The sequence below is a fragment of the Podarcis pityusensis genome (genome assembly GCF_964106645.2).
Source record: "Podarcis pityusensis genome assembly, chromosome: 3".
Lineage (NCBI taxonomy): Eukaryota > Metazoa > Chordata > Lepidosauria > Squamata > Lacertidae > Podarcis > Podarcis pityusensis.
The window spans coordinates 104209054-104224008 of NC_138026.1; the positions used below are offsets into that span (position 1 = coordinate 104209054).

General features: G+C 47.4%; 1 protein-coding gene across 1 annotated transcript in view; it reads left to right on the forward strand.

The window, feature by feature from the left end:
• The window catches only part of TTC7A (tetratricopeptide repeat domain 7A), a 190066-nt gene extending 176538 nt beyond the window's left edge, over positions 1–13528 (forward strand). Inside the window, exon 20 of the mRNA XM_080998137.1 lies at positions 6846–13528. Within this exon, the coding sequence (XP_080854263.1) occupies positions 6846–7067 (222 nt within the window). The 3' untranslated portion in view covers positions 7068–13528. The remainder of the gene's footprint in view (positions 1–6845) is intronic.
• The last annotated feature ends 1427 nt before the right edge of the window (positions 13529–14955 follow it).

Here is a 14955-nt window from a genome sequence, read left to right on the forward strand (position 1 = left end):
TTGGCAATGGGACAGATTTCCTCAGGAAATGGGAGACTCTACTTCATGGAGGTTTTTGAGCAGAAGTTGGATGGTCATCTGTCATGGATGCTTGAAGTTGAGATACCTGCATTGCAGGGGGCTAAACTAGATGACCCTTTGAGTCCCTTCCAACTGTTGCAATTCTATGATTATATGGAATTAAAAACAAACTGGGTCCATATAGTGAGTGGTGGAACCTGAGGAAGGAGGCCTGGCCGAGGGAGAATTGCAGGGCCACATAAAGAGACCTGAGGGGACTCATTCATCGCCACCCCACCAAGCCTGAGATGTCCCACCCTTGTCCTATAGCCTAGTTTGCTTTATCTGCAGAGATTCCCAGCTCTGCCTCCCAGATTTACCTAGGTATGTGCTGGATGAGCCCTACATTATGCATTGTGTCTCTTTTTCCTCCTGTCATGGGTGATCTCTTTTTTTAAATCATTAATTCAGCTTTTCCTTCTGTACTTGAATTGCCCTGGGCTGGCTCAGCCAGCATTAGAATGCCCTTTTCAGCTGATGCCAGAACAGGCTTCGCTGAGGAGGACTAAGAATTGGGAGAGCTCTTAAAGGGAAAGGGAGATTGAGGAGACAAGAGGGAGGGAAAGGGCACATCATCACTGTGGAGTTTGAAGCCAAGGATTATTGTGGAATTTACTGAATGTACAGGTTTGTGTGCCGTGTAGATGCGGCTGGCTGGTTGATGAAACAGCAGCATGGAAGAGGGGCTGTCTTATTATGAAGCTGTGGAGCTGAGAACAGAGATGTGGAAGCCTGTTGTGAATGTGGGAGTGGCAAGCATCCGATCCAGGTGTGCCAAAATAACATGTGGTACAGCCCTTCTGTCATGGACTGGTTGGACGCAGAGGAATTGTGGGAGGAACCACCTGGGGAACCCGCAAGGGAAGAAGGCTCAGAGCCCAAGGAGTGGTAGTGAGACGACAATGAGTGGTCAGAGGGAGAAGACTGGGAGGAGGAAGGGTCAGAAGCTGAAGAGGAAACAGGGCGTAGTGAGCTGGGAGAGGCTGTGACAGAGAGTAGTCCAGAATCAGACGCAGAAGCTGAAGCAGGAGAGGAGGGAGCCCAAGAGGCAGAGATGAGTCCGGCTAGTGAAGAGGCAAGGGTGTCTCCCCCTCCTGCTGCAACAAGCTCCCCTTCCCCCCTTGTCTGGGGTGTGAGAAGAGGGGTATTACACTGGGTGGAGAAAACGCCGTGCTCCTTCTGGGGTAGTTTGTCCAGCTTTGGTTCTCACCCTAAGGCGGTTGGATGGTTCCTTGTACACCTCCTTCCAGCAACTCCTGCAGCCAAGCTGGTGCCAAACGTATTGCTCTGCTTTCCTTTGGACCACATCAGTGAGGCTGGGAGAGGGGGTCTTGTTGTCCGGGCAGCCCAGGACCTCCATACACACTGCCCAGGGTTGCACCCCAGGGGAGGTGACTTTGGTGCTGCCAATGCAGCGGTTTGCCTTCACCCCTGAAGGCACACTCCACTGTCTCTTGAGACAGACAAATGGCAACAACAATGCCCCCTCCCCCTGCCCCGCAGATTGTAGAATCAGTGGACCCCACAACCTCAACCTCCCCCCCCCCGTTGTTGTTGTTGTTGTTGTTATTTGTACCCCGCCCATCTGGCTGGATTTCGTCCAACAAAGATTAAAAATACATTAAAATGTCACACATTAAAAACCCTGAGCAGGGCTGCTTTCAGATGTCTTCTAAATGTCAGGTAGTTGTTTATCTCTTTGACATCTGATGGGAGGGCGTTCCACAGGGCGGGTGCCACTACCGAGAAGGCCCTCTGCCTGGTTCCCTGTAGCTTTGCTTCTCGCAATGAGGGAACTGCCAGAAGGCCCTCAGCACTGGACCTCTGCGTCCGGGCAGAACGATGGGGGTGGAGGTGGAAAAAGACAAAAAAGAAAGTCAAGTGCTTTGGAGAAAAGGGGCAGGTGGATAAAGCCATCTCTCAAAACAGTGTTTCCACCTAGCAATCACACACATACAAAGTCTGTCCTGTAGCGCAAAGAACGGGCTGGAGGAAGAAAAAAAATTATTTGGGTAAACAGTGAATTGAAAGGGGCAGGCGCTGCATACAGAAAGTAAATGCAAACAGCATAACAATGCTCCCATCATTCCGGCCTGCCAGCCGGGAGTATGTTTAGTCTCATCTGTCCCAGAACGAAGAAGCCTTGTGGAATCCTGCTGGCCTCACTGAATAAGCATGAGGACAGCCTGAGCATGCATTAAAACACACACAGACAGACAGACACAGCCCTTTGGCATGGGAGGGAGCAGGAAGCACTCTTATTTGTGCTTGACAAAGGCCCCGCTGCAGTCCTTGGCAAAGCTGCCCCTGTGGCAACATCCTCTGCGCCTGGGAGCCGGTGGCCCTCAGAGCTGCAGGCTGGCTCTGGGAGACAAGCAGCGCATTGTGCCGCGTCTGTTTTAAATGCGTGGACGAGGCACACCTTTCTGTTCCTTCGCTCGCTGCTCCGCTTCCATTTAGGTCTCGGAGGAAGCAGGACTGTCTGCAGAGCATTCCACGCAGCCCACTGTTAGGCTCCGAGGACGTTCAGCAGGACTGGAAGAAATAAAAAGGCCTCTCTTTCTCCGCTCTGCCTCCAATTCCCCGTTTCTCTTCTCCTGTTTGTCTGAGGCTCCCTGGGAAGGGATCAGAGGCTGGGCTTTTTCTGAAAGGCTGCCTAGGGGCCTGCCTTTTATGCCAATAAATGTTTTATCATCGTTAAGCTTCAAAGGCATTAGCAGTGGGTTCTGTTAACATTTGGCGAAATGAAAGAGAGCAGGAGTCGGAGGGAGGGGGGAGCGGTGGGCTGCCTTTGTGCCCTAGATGGGAGGCTTCCTTTGATTGTCAGGGGGGGCTCCTCCCCCCGTGGGGGCAGATCTGAGTGTTTTTTCCGCTTTATTCCTTCTGCCTACGAAATCATGTCAGAAAGAGCAGGGTGGCTTTCTTTCGCTCCTTTCCTCTTCGTTAAGAACACGGGAAGGAAACTGCCTTCTACTGAGTCAGCCCACTGGTCCATTAGCTCAGTAATGTCTGCACTGGCTGGCAGCAGCTCTCCAAGTCTTCAGGCAGGGGTCTATCCCAGCCCTAACTGGAGATACCAGGGATTGAACCATGGACCTTCTGCATGCAAAGCAGGTGCTCTACAGATGAGCTACTGCATTTCTCTTTTATGCCTTGTTTTGCATTCCTTGATAGCTAAAAGGGGCCCTAAATGGCCGACTGGTGTTCTTCACACAGCCCACTCTGAGATTTGGGCCCAATGGCCAGTATAATACAGCTCCTTACATTTCTAAAAATCTAGGGGCATGGACATCACTCTTCCTCATTTTACATGGCATACATGAAGACCCATTGTGTTGCCCAGGCATAGGCAAACTCGGCCCTCCAGATGTTTTGGGACTACAATTCCCACCATCGCTAGCTAACAGAACCAGTGGTCAGGGATGATGGGAGTTGTAGTCCCAAAACATCTGGAGGGCCGAGTTTGCCTATACTTGGTGTAGCCTCTCTTTTCTGACAGTATTCATGTTTCACTTCTCCTTGGAGATTCAATGTTCTCCATCTTCTTATAACTCAGATGGGTCTGCTTTTATTCTGTTTCTTCATCTTTTAGAATTCCTCATCCTTCCATGTCAATTCTCTGATTTTGTGTGTGTGTGTGCGCGCGCGCGCACACACCTAAAAATATAAAAATGAAAGTAATCAGAAAGTAATACAGAAAACCTTGCCCAACGCAGACAGGGCATCATTTCATATTTCAGCTGCTAGAGGCCAGGTTCTCCAGTAGGTTTAATTGGATAAATTGATTCAAGTTACAAGACAAGAGACCCCCAGCTAAACATCAAGAATAACTTTCTGATCATAAGAGCTGTTCAACAGTAGAGCACACTGCCTTGGAAGGTGGTGGGTGCTCCTTCCTTGGAGATTTTTTAAGTAGAGGTTGGGTGGGCATCAGTCATGGATGCTTCAGCTGCCATTCATTCATTGTAGAGGGTTGGGCTAGATGACCCTTGGGTCCCTTTCCACTCTACAGTTCTATGGTTTTATCTCCCATGTAGGTATGCATGAGGCTTTATCAGAGTCCAAACACACATTTCAGCCAGGCAAGAACATTCAAGTGAAGAAGGGTCATGATGGAAGTAGCCTGGGGAGTGTTTTGACTGAAGGCCCAATAGAGAGGTTGTAGGGAGTAATGGAATAAAGGACATGAGCAGCGTTTGTGAAATTATGCGTGGTGGAACTGGATAGCGGAAGCCCTTTACTTCCCCTCTCAAAACACCGGATCATCCTGCAAAACCAAGCAGCAGGCTGGTGATTCAGGACAGACAAAAAGGAAAGCGCTTCTTCGCACAACGCAGAATTCACTTAGGGAACCAAAATGTGCCAATGGGACCTGCTGGCTTAAATTGCTTTAAAAGATGGTTAGACACATTCATGGATAATGAGTCTATCAACAGTTATCCTCCTTGCTGGCTTAATGGATGCTTCCAGTTTAGAGGCATTATGTCACCAGATTCTGGTGGCTGGTGGGCAGTAATGGTGAAGGACAATTTCCTTTCTGCCTGCCAGAAGCATCTGTTTGGCTGCTGTGGGAAAGAGGTTGTTGGACCAAGTTGACCCTTAGTCAGATCCAGCAGCCCTCTTCCTTATAGTCTTACGAACACAGCGACATTCTTTTTCAACTTGGGACGTGACTGGATGCAAACAGGAGTTAAGAGCCCCTGAGGAATTCACAGGACTCATAATTGACATCCTGAGGCTTTACCTCCCAGAAGATTATATATTGGTCTAAGGAAAATAAATAAAACTCATGTAGACAAACGAAACAGAAAAGCCATTCCACCTTGCCCAGAATAACGAGGAGGTGATGCTGTTAATTATTTGCTTTAGAACAAAATAAAAATAAAAACAGGATACTAATTGCTAATCTTCCCTAGATCTCTGCTGATTTCATAAAAATTATTCATGCACCTCAACAAGAGGAGTTTCTATGGAAACCGAGAAACTGAACTTTCATTAGGAAACCTACCAAAAAAAAAATGCCCAGCTAAAAATGTAAATTGCCCTTTCGCGGGAGGATATATGAATATCCTTCTTTCTCTCCCCAACCCCCTTTCCATTCTGCATCGTGGGCAGATCCCAGCTGGACTCTTACATGGCAACAACATGAAGGCATTGTTTACTGCTTGCCAGACTCTGTGGGGATATGTAAAATTCTGCCAGAGCTCAGCATCTCTCAAGGGGTGGGTTCTTCAGGGAAACAAAGTGTTCAGCGCTATATGTCATACCAGCTTTAGGGAGTCAAAAATACAAAGCTGCAAAAAAATGGAAAAAAGAGTTCTTGAGACTGTAATCCTTCAGCCCAATTCTGAGACCCAGGAAGCTATCAACATTTTTATATCCTGGGCTGCTTCCACAATGGGCATTTACTCTGGAATAACAGGGCATCTGAACAACGCCATGAACAAAACACCCCATGTTTTTTTCTTCCATTCATCATTGAGGTGGGTAAGTTCTGAGCTCAGAAAACCCAGTGGTTTCTTTTATAAAACACACACACACACACAATGGAACAGCTGGATGATTTCCCCAGGTGTAGATGACTTCTTGCGCAGCTATTCTGCCCAGCTGTGGTATAGCTTTTTCCTAAATTGATCTAGCCATTTCAGCTCTTATCTCCACAACCTTTCCCTTTCCAAATTGCATGCCTTTATATCCCTTTCTGTTATCTCCACCCGCCTTTAAAATGCAGTGGGGGAGCAGAATCACACACACACACACACACACACACACACACACACGAAACCTGGGAACTGTAGTTTGAGGTTCCTGGGAATTGTAGTTCTGTGAGGGATAAACTACAGCTCCCTGGGCGCATTTTTTTGGGTGAACAATTTAAATGTACTGTATGTATACAGCCATAATCCCCCTGGGAAAGGATTTTGTCCCCCAGTGTCACACCACTATTGCAAGCAGTGGTTTCCTTCCTAGTTTCAGTCAGCAGGAAGGCCAGGCTGGTCTCACTAAGTCCTGAATGCAAAAAGGAGGAGGGGGCAGACTGCAGGGGTGAAACTGTGGGTGGCAGGAAGGTTTGGGAGTCCTTGTCACTTCATCCCTGTATATGGTATCCCCGTCTTTCCTTTTTCTTTTACCAAAAGTACACAGAAGTATGATAAACAGAAAAGAAGCGGGGGGAGAAGAAAAACACAGCAGGGAGTTTCTAAATAAATGATAAACTGAGCACAGGTATCATATATGTCCTCCTTTTGCCATTTACCTAAAAAGTTATACAAATTTACAGTTTCTTGTGCTTTATTACGCCGACACATTATGGCTGACCTACATCCCATACTGCTGTTACCAGCTGCAACTGGAAAAGGTACCCACCCTGGAGGACTAGATTATAAAAATATGGGGTATAGTTTAAAATGGCACCACTTTTTTAAAGTGGCACATCCTGCCCCACCACTGTGTTTGAAGAAGCAGGCCTGCCACCAGGATGTAAGGTGTGATGGATTGGATCAGGCTTCCCCAACCTGGTGCTCTCCAAATGTTTTATCCTGCAACTCCCAACAGCCCCAGACAGCATGTCCAATGGCCAGGGTGTGTGTGTGTGGGTGTGTGTGTGTGTGGGTGTGTGATGGTCCAAAACATCTGGATGGTTGGAGCAGGATGCTGTTGAAGGATGAGCAAGATGACTCTGCAGAAGGCAACTTCCTATTTTCCTGTCTGGTTCCCTTGCCGGACACACTACTGAATGGCTTGGTTTTATTATGCGCTAACACCGGGTTGCTTTTCCTTGGCAGGGGCTGGTGCTGAACAGGCTCGGGCGGAGAAACTTGGCTCAGAAGGTTCTGCAGGACGCAGTCCAGGTACAGAGCACCAGCCACAAAGCCTGGAACAGCCTTGGAGAAGTGCTTCATGCTCAGGGGAAAAACGAAGCAGCTGTGGAGTGCTTCCTGACTGCCCTGGACCTCGAATCCAGCAGCCCCGTCGTGCCATTCACGGTCATCCCCAGGGAACTGTGATGGCGTAGAATTTCTTCCATGCACATGCGTTCTGTGGAGGTAGTTCCAACAGCACACATATCAAATAAGCAATTTGTTTACAGTGCAATAAATATATATATATACGTGGCTCCTTTTGTTAACCTAGAATTCAGAAACCTTTACTCAGGGAAGTGGCTCTATTTCAGGGATAATGCATTTTCCCAACATGCAGATTGCAAGATATATTATTGTTGGTGGGGAAATGCGATTATTTTTCTGGCTGCTGGGGCTGCTGCAATTTGCAGTACTGCCTTGAACTTCCCTTCACCCAAAAACACGGGCCATCCAGAATGCATGGCAGTGCAGAGGGCGCTAGTATACTTTCCTGTTCTTTCTTCAGATTGCAAAAATGGAACATTTGATGGCAGATTGGGGAGTGGGGAGTGTATGTCACACGCCTGGCAGGTCACAGTTTCCTTGGCTGAATCAGCTTGGTGGGTTTTGCAAGCCTAACATAATGCAGTTCTGCGCATATTGTTGGCAACTATTGGATAGTGTCTGTGACATTGCTGATGAGCAATACAAGGCCTTTCCCAAGTCTGCATCATGCTGTCATCTTTACACCACCCCTAAGCAAGAAAAATTGCATGAGCTGTAAAACTAACTAGTATGAAGTCTCGGGGTTTGTGTGGGTGGGGGAACCTTGCCAGTTCACTCTTGGCATAAGACTTCTGGGTTGCAAATCCTGGAGTTTTCCCAACCTGACTGATCCCTCCTCCTTGTGCATGGATGGATGCTGGTGTTTTCACTACATAAGCCAGAGATGGCCTGGTGGACCAAATCTTTTATCTCCTACCACCCCGCCAGCCAACTTTGACAGCTGGGCGGGGCCACCCACTTGTCAATCACCTGATGTCACAATGGCGTTCGCCTGACAAGTGGGCAGTCCCGCCGCCTGTCAAAGTTGACCTGCAGGGTGAGAGGAGGGGTCTGCTTCACTGGCGTTTTTCCACAGAGGGAACATTATGGAGAAGCAGCACCCAGCAGGATTGAACCCCGGGAATGTCACCAATTGACATATAGGTGTGGTTTGGTGGGGGAAATGGCCTCGGAGGGAGAAATGGACCCCTCCCTACCATGCTGGTGGGACAAGATCAGCCAAGCCTCCGTAGGTTTCTCATTCCTGATACAAACAATGGCCCCCACCTCTGAACATTGGGAATAGAGGGGGTGATAGTTTCAGTAATGTTTAGGACTGCGGCCTTGTTCATGGCTTTGCTCCTCTCGCTTTAATAGCAATTTTCCTGATACACTAAAATGGGAAGCCTTTCCCCATCAACAGCACCCTGAAAGGAAGGGCTTCCTCTTCTCTTTATGTTTGTCAGACTGTAGTTTACATGACCTGGCCATATTCCTGCATTGAGGAGGATTGGTCTAAACAACCTTCCAGTTCTACAATTCTAGGATTCTATATGGCCCTGCTCCACAGCACCAGCTGCCTTTCTTCCAGATATCAATGCCATCTAAACAAATGGACTAGGCCCAAGCACGGCTTTTATTTTCCAAGGGTGTCTGATGGATTGTGAAGAGGCCTGTTTTAAAAAGTAGGACACGGAGGGGGCACTATACCCCAAGTGCCCATCTCCCCCTCAAAACCAAGATTTGTTCCGTTCTGAATGTGTGCAATTTTCTGAAGGAATTTATCACATTGTGCAGGTACACAGAACCAAAGAGTTGGAAGGCCGCTTAATCCAACCTCCCTGTGCTCAATGGAGGAGGTTGTAACTACTGCAACACCCCTGATGGATGGCCACCTAGCCTTTGCTTAAACACCGACAGCGAAGGAGAGCCCATCACCTCCTGAGGCAGAATCTGTTCTACGCTCAAACAGCTCATAAGAACATAAGACGAGCCTGTTGGATCAGGCCAGTGGCCCACCTAGTCCAGCATCTCGTTCTATTACTGTAAGGAAAGGTTCTTCCACCATTCAGCTGACTTTCCCATTCATTTGTTCTTCCCTCCAGAGGAACAGAGAAGTCTGCTCCATCCTTCAGTAGCAGTCCTTTAATTATTTGGAGGCAGCTATTGTCATGTCTCCCTTTAACCTTGTTTTCTCTAAACATACCCAGCTCTTTCCATCGTTGCTCACAGAACTTAAGTTTCCAAAACCAATTGTCATCCTAGGTTAGAAGTGTTCCGGTTTGTCAATCTCTTCCTTAAAATATGGCGCCCGGAACTCCCCCAGCTTTTCAACAAAGCCTCCAGATTGAGGTTACGCAAAGATATACACACATAGGAAGAGAAATAAAACGGGTCTGCTTTGGCTGCTTACTCTGAAAAAAGCCCATAGGCCTTAATGGGGTTACTCAAGGGACTGTGCTGTCAAAGCACACAGACATTAGGCGCCTCTGTGCTAATGGCATTGAGCCGCAAGACTGAATTTTTGATATCAAAACTAAGGGCCTTCGTCAGTTCACGTTTTCCCTGTTGTTAATATTTGATTCTGTTTTAGGTATTCGTTGCAAGGAAAAATACCTGATTGTATAATTTGACCGAGCTTTGTTTTTTAGTGATTATACTTTAGATAACATTTATGTTTTTAGGATAGGTAGGTAGAATATATATGTCTGTGTTTTACTTTGATGCTGTACATCATAGGACTGTTATCCATCCATCTCTTTATGTGGCATTAGACAGCCATAATTAAGCACTTTGGTAATCTGTTGGCTTCCCTGGGAGACTTAAGCATGGGGCTAAGTCCCTTCATTGAAATCAAAACTGTCAAAACATACTGCATCATACCCCTAGGTGGTGGTGGTGGTTTTAATGAGCGTATAAAGTGTTAAATATGTTTACTCATGGAAGTTTCTGCCTAGGGTTCTATATCTGCATTGTTGCCTTAAATCAGGGATGGGGAACCTGTGATCCTCTAGATCAGGTATAGGCAACCTTCAGCCCTCCAGATGTTTTGGCCTACAACTCCCATGATCCCTAGCTAACAGGACCAGTGGTCAGGGGTGATGGGAGTTGTAGTCCAAAAACATCTGGAGGGCCGAAGGTTGCCTATACCTGCTCTAGATGTTGTCATCCAAGAGCATTGTCCATGCCAGTTGGTGCTGATGAGAGTCCCTGCCTTAAATTATTGCACCACGGCCTAGCAGAGGGAGAAGATGCAGCAGGCAGAAAAGGCGACATTGGCCAGAAAGAGCACTGTTGCAACTAGGCTGGAGGCAGCTCCATTTGGCAGAGCTCTAAAACCTCAGCAGGGCCTTTCATCCAGTCCAGTAATGATGATGATGATAATAATAATAATAATGATGATGATGCGGGTGGCGCTGTGGGTTAAACCACAGAGCCTAGGACTTGCCGATCAGAAGGTCGGCGGTTTGAATCCCCGCAACAGGGTGAGCTCCCTTTGCTCGGTCTCTGCTCCTGCCAACCTAGCAGTTCAAAAGCACATCAAAGTGCAAGTAGATAAATAGGTACCGCTCTGGCGGGAAGGTAAACGGCGTTTTCGTGCGCTGCTCTGGTTCGCCAGAAGCGGCTTAGTCATGCTGGCCACATGACCAGGAAGCTGTACACCGGCTCCCTTGGCCAATAAAGCGAGATGAGCGCCGCAACCCCAGGGTCGGCCACGACTGGACCTAATGGTCCTTTACCTAATTATTATTATTATTATTATTATTATTATTATTATTATTTTATATCCCGCCCTCCCCAGCCGAAGCCGGGCTCAGAGTGGCTAACAACAGTAAAAATATCACAGTTTACATAAAATCACAATCAATTAACTGAAATACATTCTGTAAAATCAATTCATTCTAAAATCAATTCAGAGTCAAATTAATGGCAACCATTGGGTCAGAGTTCTATGAGGAGTACAGAAGGAGGGGGTCAGGCTGTGCCTTGGCCAAAGGCCTGGTGGAACAGCTCTGCCTTGCAGGCCCTGCGGAAAGATGTCAAGTCCCGCAGGGCCCTAGTAGACATGGCAGGGCACAAAGAGGGGCAAGAGACACGAGGGTGCTGTTTTGGAAAGCAGCGGCGCATTTCTTACAATGTTGAGTGGCATCCTAAGAAGACTTCATATACATGCAGTAGCTGGGCTACTAAAGTCAAGTGAGCATCGCTGAGGAGTAACATAGATGTTCAGCTGCTGTCAGGGAGGGATGTTTGTCAGCAATGGGGAGCTGGTGCGACACATTGAGGGCAAAACGAAAAATCTCCCACAACATTCTGTGAACCCACTGCAGGGTGTTACAATAACCCATGTAGTCCAGCAACATCTAAAGCAGCGTTTCCCAAACTGGGGGTCTCCAGCTGTTTTTGGACTACAAGTCCCATCATCCCTAGCTAGCAGGACCACTGTTCAGGGATGATGGGAATTGTAGTCCAAAAACAGCGGGAGACCCAGGTTTTTGGGAAACCATGATCTAGAGCAAGGATAGCTAACACTGGGCCTGGAAGGCCAGATGCATTACCCCAAGCAAGTTTTTTTTCTCCCCACCCTCTCCAACACCCAATAGAATTTGGTGGAAGCTAAAATATATTTTTTAATGTAGACACAGTGATGGGGGCAGCAGAAGGGCTTAAGCCTTTCCACCCAGACCAGTGCCCAGATGGCATTGGCGGTGGCGACTGCCCCTCCCTGGGCATCAGATCAATCGCCACGTGCCTCAGCTGATTTGCATGGATCACCCAAGGAGGGGAGCTGTGTACCTCTTGTGCGTGAGCATGCGCACAAGAGAGAGCGCATGCATGCAAGACCGTGGGGTGACACTCACTTTTGCCACACTCATCATTGGCATGCGTCCCCCAGGAGATTAGCCATGGGGAAATGTGCCCCTCTGGCCAAAAGGTTAGCTACCCCCAGTCTAAAGAATGGCAGGTTCCCCAGCCCTGATCTAGAAAAACTGACTACTGCGATATTGTGCTCTAGGAAGTACTGGACCAAATCTCGAGGCACCTCTGTGCAAACAAGAAACAAGTGTTACTGACTCCTTGCAACCGATGAGCATACCCTTTTGTCACCAAAAACTTGCATTGATATACGCATAATCCTTCACCCTATGATGTTGAAGCAGCAATTTCATGCAATATATGTTGTTTGTGGCACAGATGGAGAAAAACATATTATTCCATGTAAATGGTTGTGTTGGATCTTGATGTTTGCTCTTCCCAGCTCAGGAATCAGAGAGAGGAAACAGGCCTTCAGGGAACTACTATGCTGGTATTCCAGTGGCCTTGCCAGTCGCTTTTGATCGTTTTGTTGCAATTCACCCACCTAAGCAAGTGCTTTCCCCCCCAAAGGCCTTTTGCATTAAACAGAGAAAGAGGATGTGTGCACTTTCAAAGTCCTGTTGCACTATTATCAAAGTTTACACACTCCCACTAGCAGATTGAGTTAAAAAATAAAATAAAAAGGGAGAGCGCCCCTTAACTACTTCACTTCTCTCATTCTCAGGGACTAACATCACCTCAGTAGCCTAGACTAGGCTTTTGCAGCCCAAGCGTTAGAAAACGAGGCCACTTTAAGGCCTGTTTTATGCTGTGTACGTTAATCATAGTGTAATCATGAAAGTGATGAAGCATCACTGCATATGGTAGTTCAGTGGCATAGCGCCTGCTTTGATTGCACAGCCGAATCTCTGACCCCCAGCAACCTGCCAAAAGGCCCCCTTTTCATTTTTGCACCCCATATTCTGGAGGCGAAAATTGGCATTTCAGTGGGGTGGCAATGTGGAGGGAAGCCCTTGCCTTCGCCAGGCAGCACGCTCATAAATTATGCCATGTGCTCATGTAGTATCATTCCTGGAGTTGGGGAGTGGCAAGCAACCTTGGAATAATGCTTTATGGACCAGGACTTCGGCAGACCTGCATAACCCTGCATTCAGTGCTGCAGAAATCTCAAATGTCACCTTTGTACCCGAGAGTCTCTAAGAGGTGTTACTCACGTACTCCGGAGCAAACCAAATATTTCTCCTATTATATTCCAGTGACTGTTGCTATTTATTAGATTTGCTCATTGTCCTTCTACAGGAAAAATACTATACCTAAAAGGCACGATCAAGCAAAATCTAGTTGCATTTAAATCCCATTGAAAGCAATGAAACTACTACTATTCATGACAAACACAAATCCTGTTGATGTACACTATGTAGGTTTTATTTGAGACTCACTTTTGTTGGGTTACATCTTTTTCCGGAACGGGGTTTAGTTTAGGAGCCTTTGACTGATGTTCATCAGCCATATGGGGGACTAAAGTTCATCCAGTTTCCCCAACGGCTTCAGAATATTCCAAACAAAACTACCGTTTCCCCCTCTTGCAGCCAGCCACCATTCTAAAATGTAGCATCCTCAAGGAAGCCGCACATAATATCTGGTTTTATTTGCAAACTAGTTTGTGATGCTGCTGAGATTTGATATGCCTTTTCGTATGAAATGTGATAGCATTGAGTTTCAAATGACTCTCACTAGATGAATAAACAAATTCCATGGAGAAAGATGTGTTGTGTTGTGTGTGCAGTCATTTCCTGCTGCTTGTCGTTCTTTGCAATTCATGCTTGCTGCAAATATCACAAGCTTTCGGGAATCCAATCCTGAGAAAAGCCTCCAGTGAACTGCTGGTTGCAAAAGACAATTTAACACATGTCCAGCAATTCATGTGCAACGGAATTGTGAATCTTCAAGGTGGTTTGAGACAGGTGCTGTCTCACAGTGTCCATGACTCAATGCTGAAATTGGATCAGCCCAATTTGCCAATTCAAGTCACATCATCTAATTCCCCCTGGCCCTGACCTGATGGGAAAATGGTGAGAGTTTGACAGGATGTGCTAAATAGAAATAAACTACATGACCTAAGCAGAGCTAAAGCAGACTACAATTCACAGGGAGTGATTGTACAAACTCTCCCTCAGGGATTATCCTAATCTGTGTTAGTCCAAAGGGATTATCCTAATCCAGGTTAGAGATGGTGAGAACTAGCCCTGAGCCAAAAATGGCTACTTGGTTCCAAGGCCCACAAAAGAAGAGATGGATTTTCAGCTGGTGGGGACTGCCATCTGCGCCACCCCACCCCACCCCAAAGCCACTGGGTGCACCATTACTGAAACAGAGGCATTGTGGGAGATCATAGGAAGCTGCTTGGTGCAGCTCAGACCACCAGTCATTCCAGCTCAATGCTAAACACTGATGAGCAGCTGTTTTCTCGGGTTTCAGGTGAGTATAGTTCAGGCCTACCTGGAGATGCTGGGGATTGAACGTGGAACCTCCTGAATTCAAACACATTCTGCAGACCTTCTTTATGTAGACAAGACCCACAAGGCCAAAGTTTACTGCTCCATCATCACCTGAGGCGGTGGATCAATGTTGTTTTAAAAGCTAGGGTGGGTACCAGCCTTGTCTGCCCCTCCAGGACATGAAAAAGCCAAGGATTACTGTGTCTCCACCAGTGCCAGAAAGAAAGGGTGTTGTTTTTTTTAAGACCCCAAGCCCTCATTTCCAGCAAAGGCGTGTGTTTTGAAAGATCTGCCTCAGACAAAAAGACAAAAGAATTACAGGATGCTAAGGAGACGCAGGTGGCTATAGGACACGGGTAGCGCTGTGGTATAACCCACAGAGCCTAGGGCTTGCAGATCAGAAGGTTGGCGGTTTGAATCCCCACAACGGGGTGAGCTCCTGTTGCTCGGTCCCAGCTCCTGCCCACCTAGCAGTTCAAAAGCACGTCAAAGTGCAAGTAGATAAATAGGTACCGCTCCAGTGGGAAGGTAGACAGTGTTTCCGTGTGCTGCTCTGGTTCACCAGAAGCGGCTTAGTCATGCTGGCCACATGACCCGGAAGCTGTACGCCGGCTCCCTCGGCCAATAAAGCGAGATGAGCGCCGCAACCCCAGAGTCGTACGCGACTGGACTTCAGGGGTCCCTTTACATTT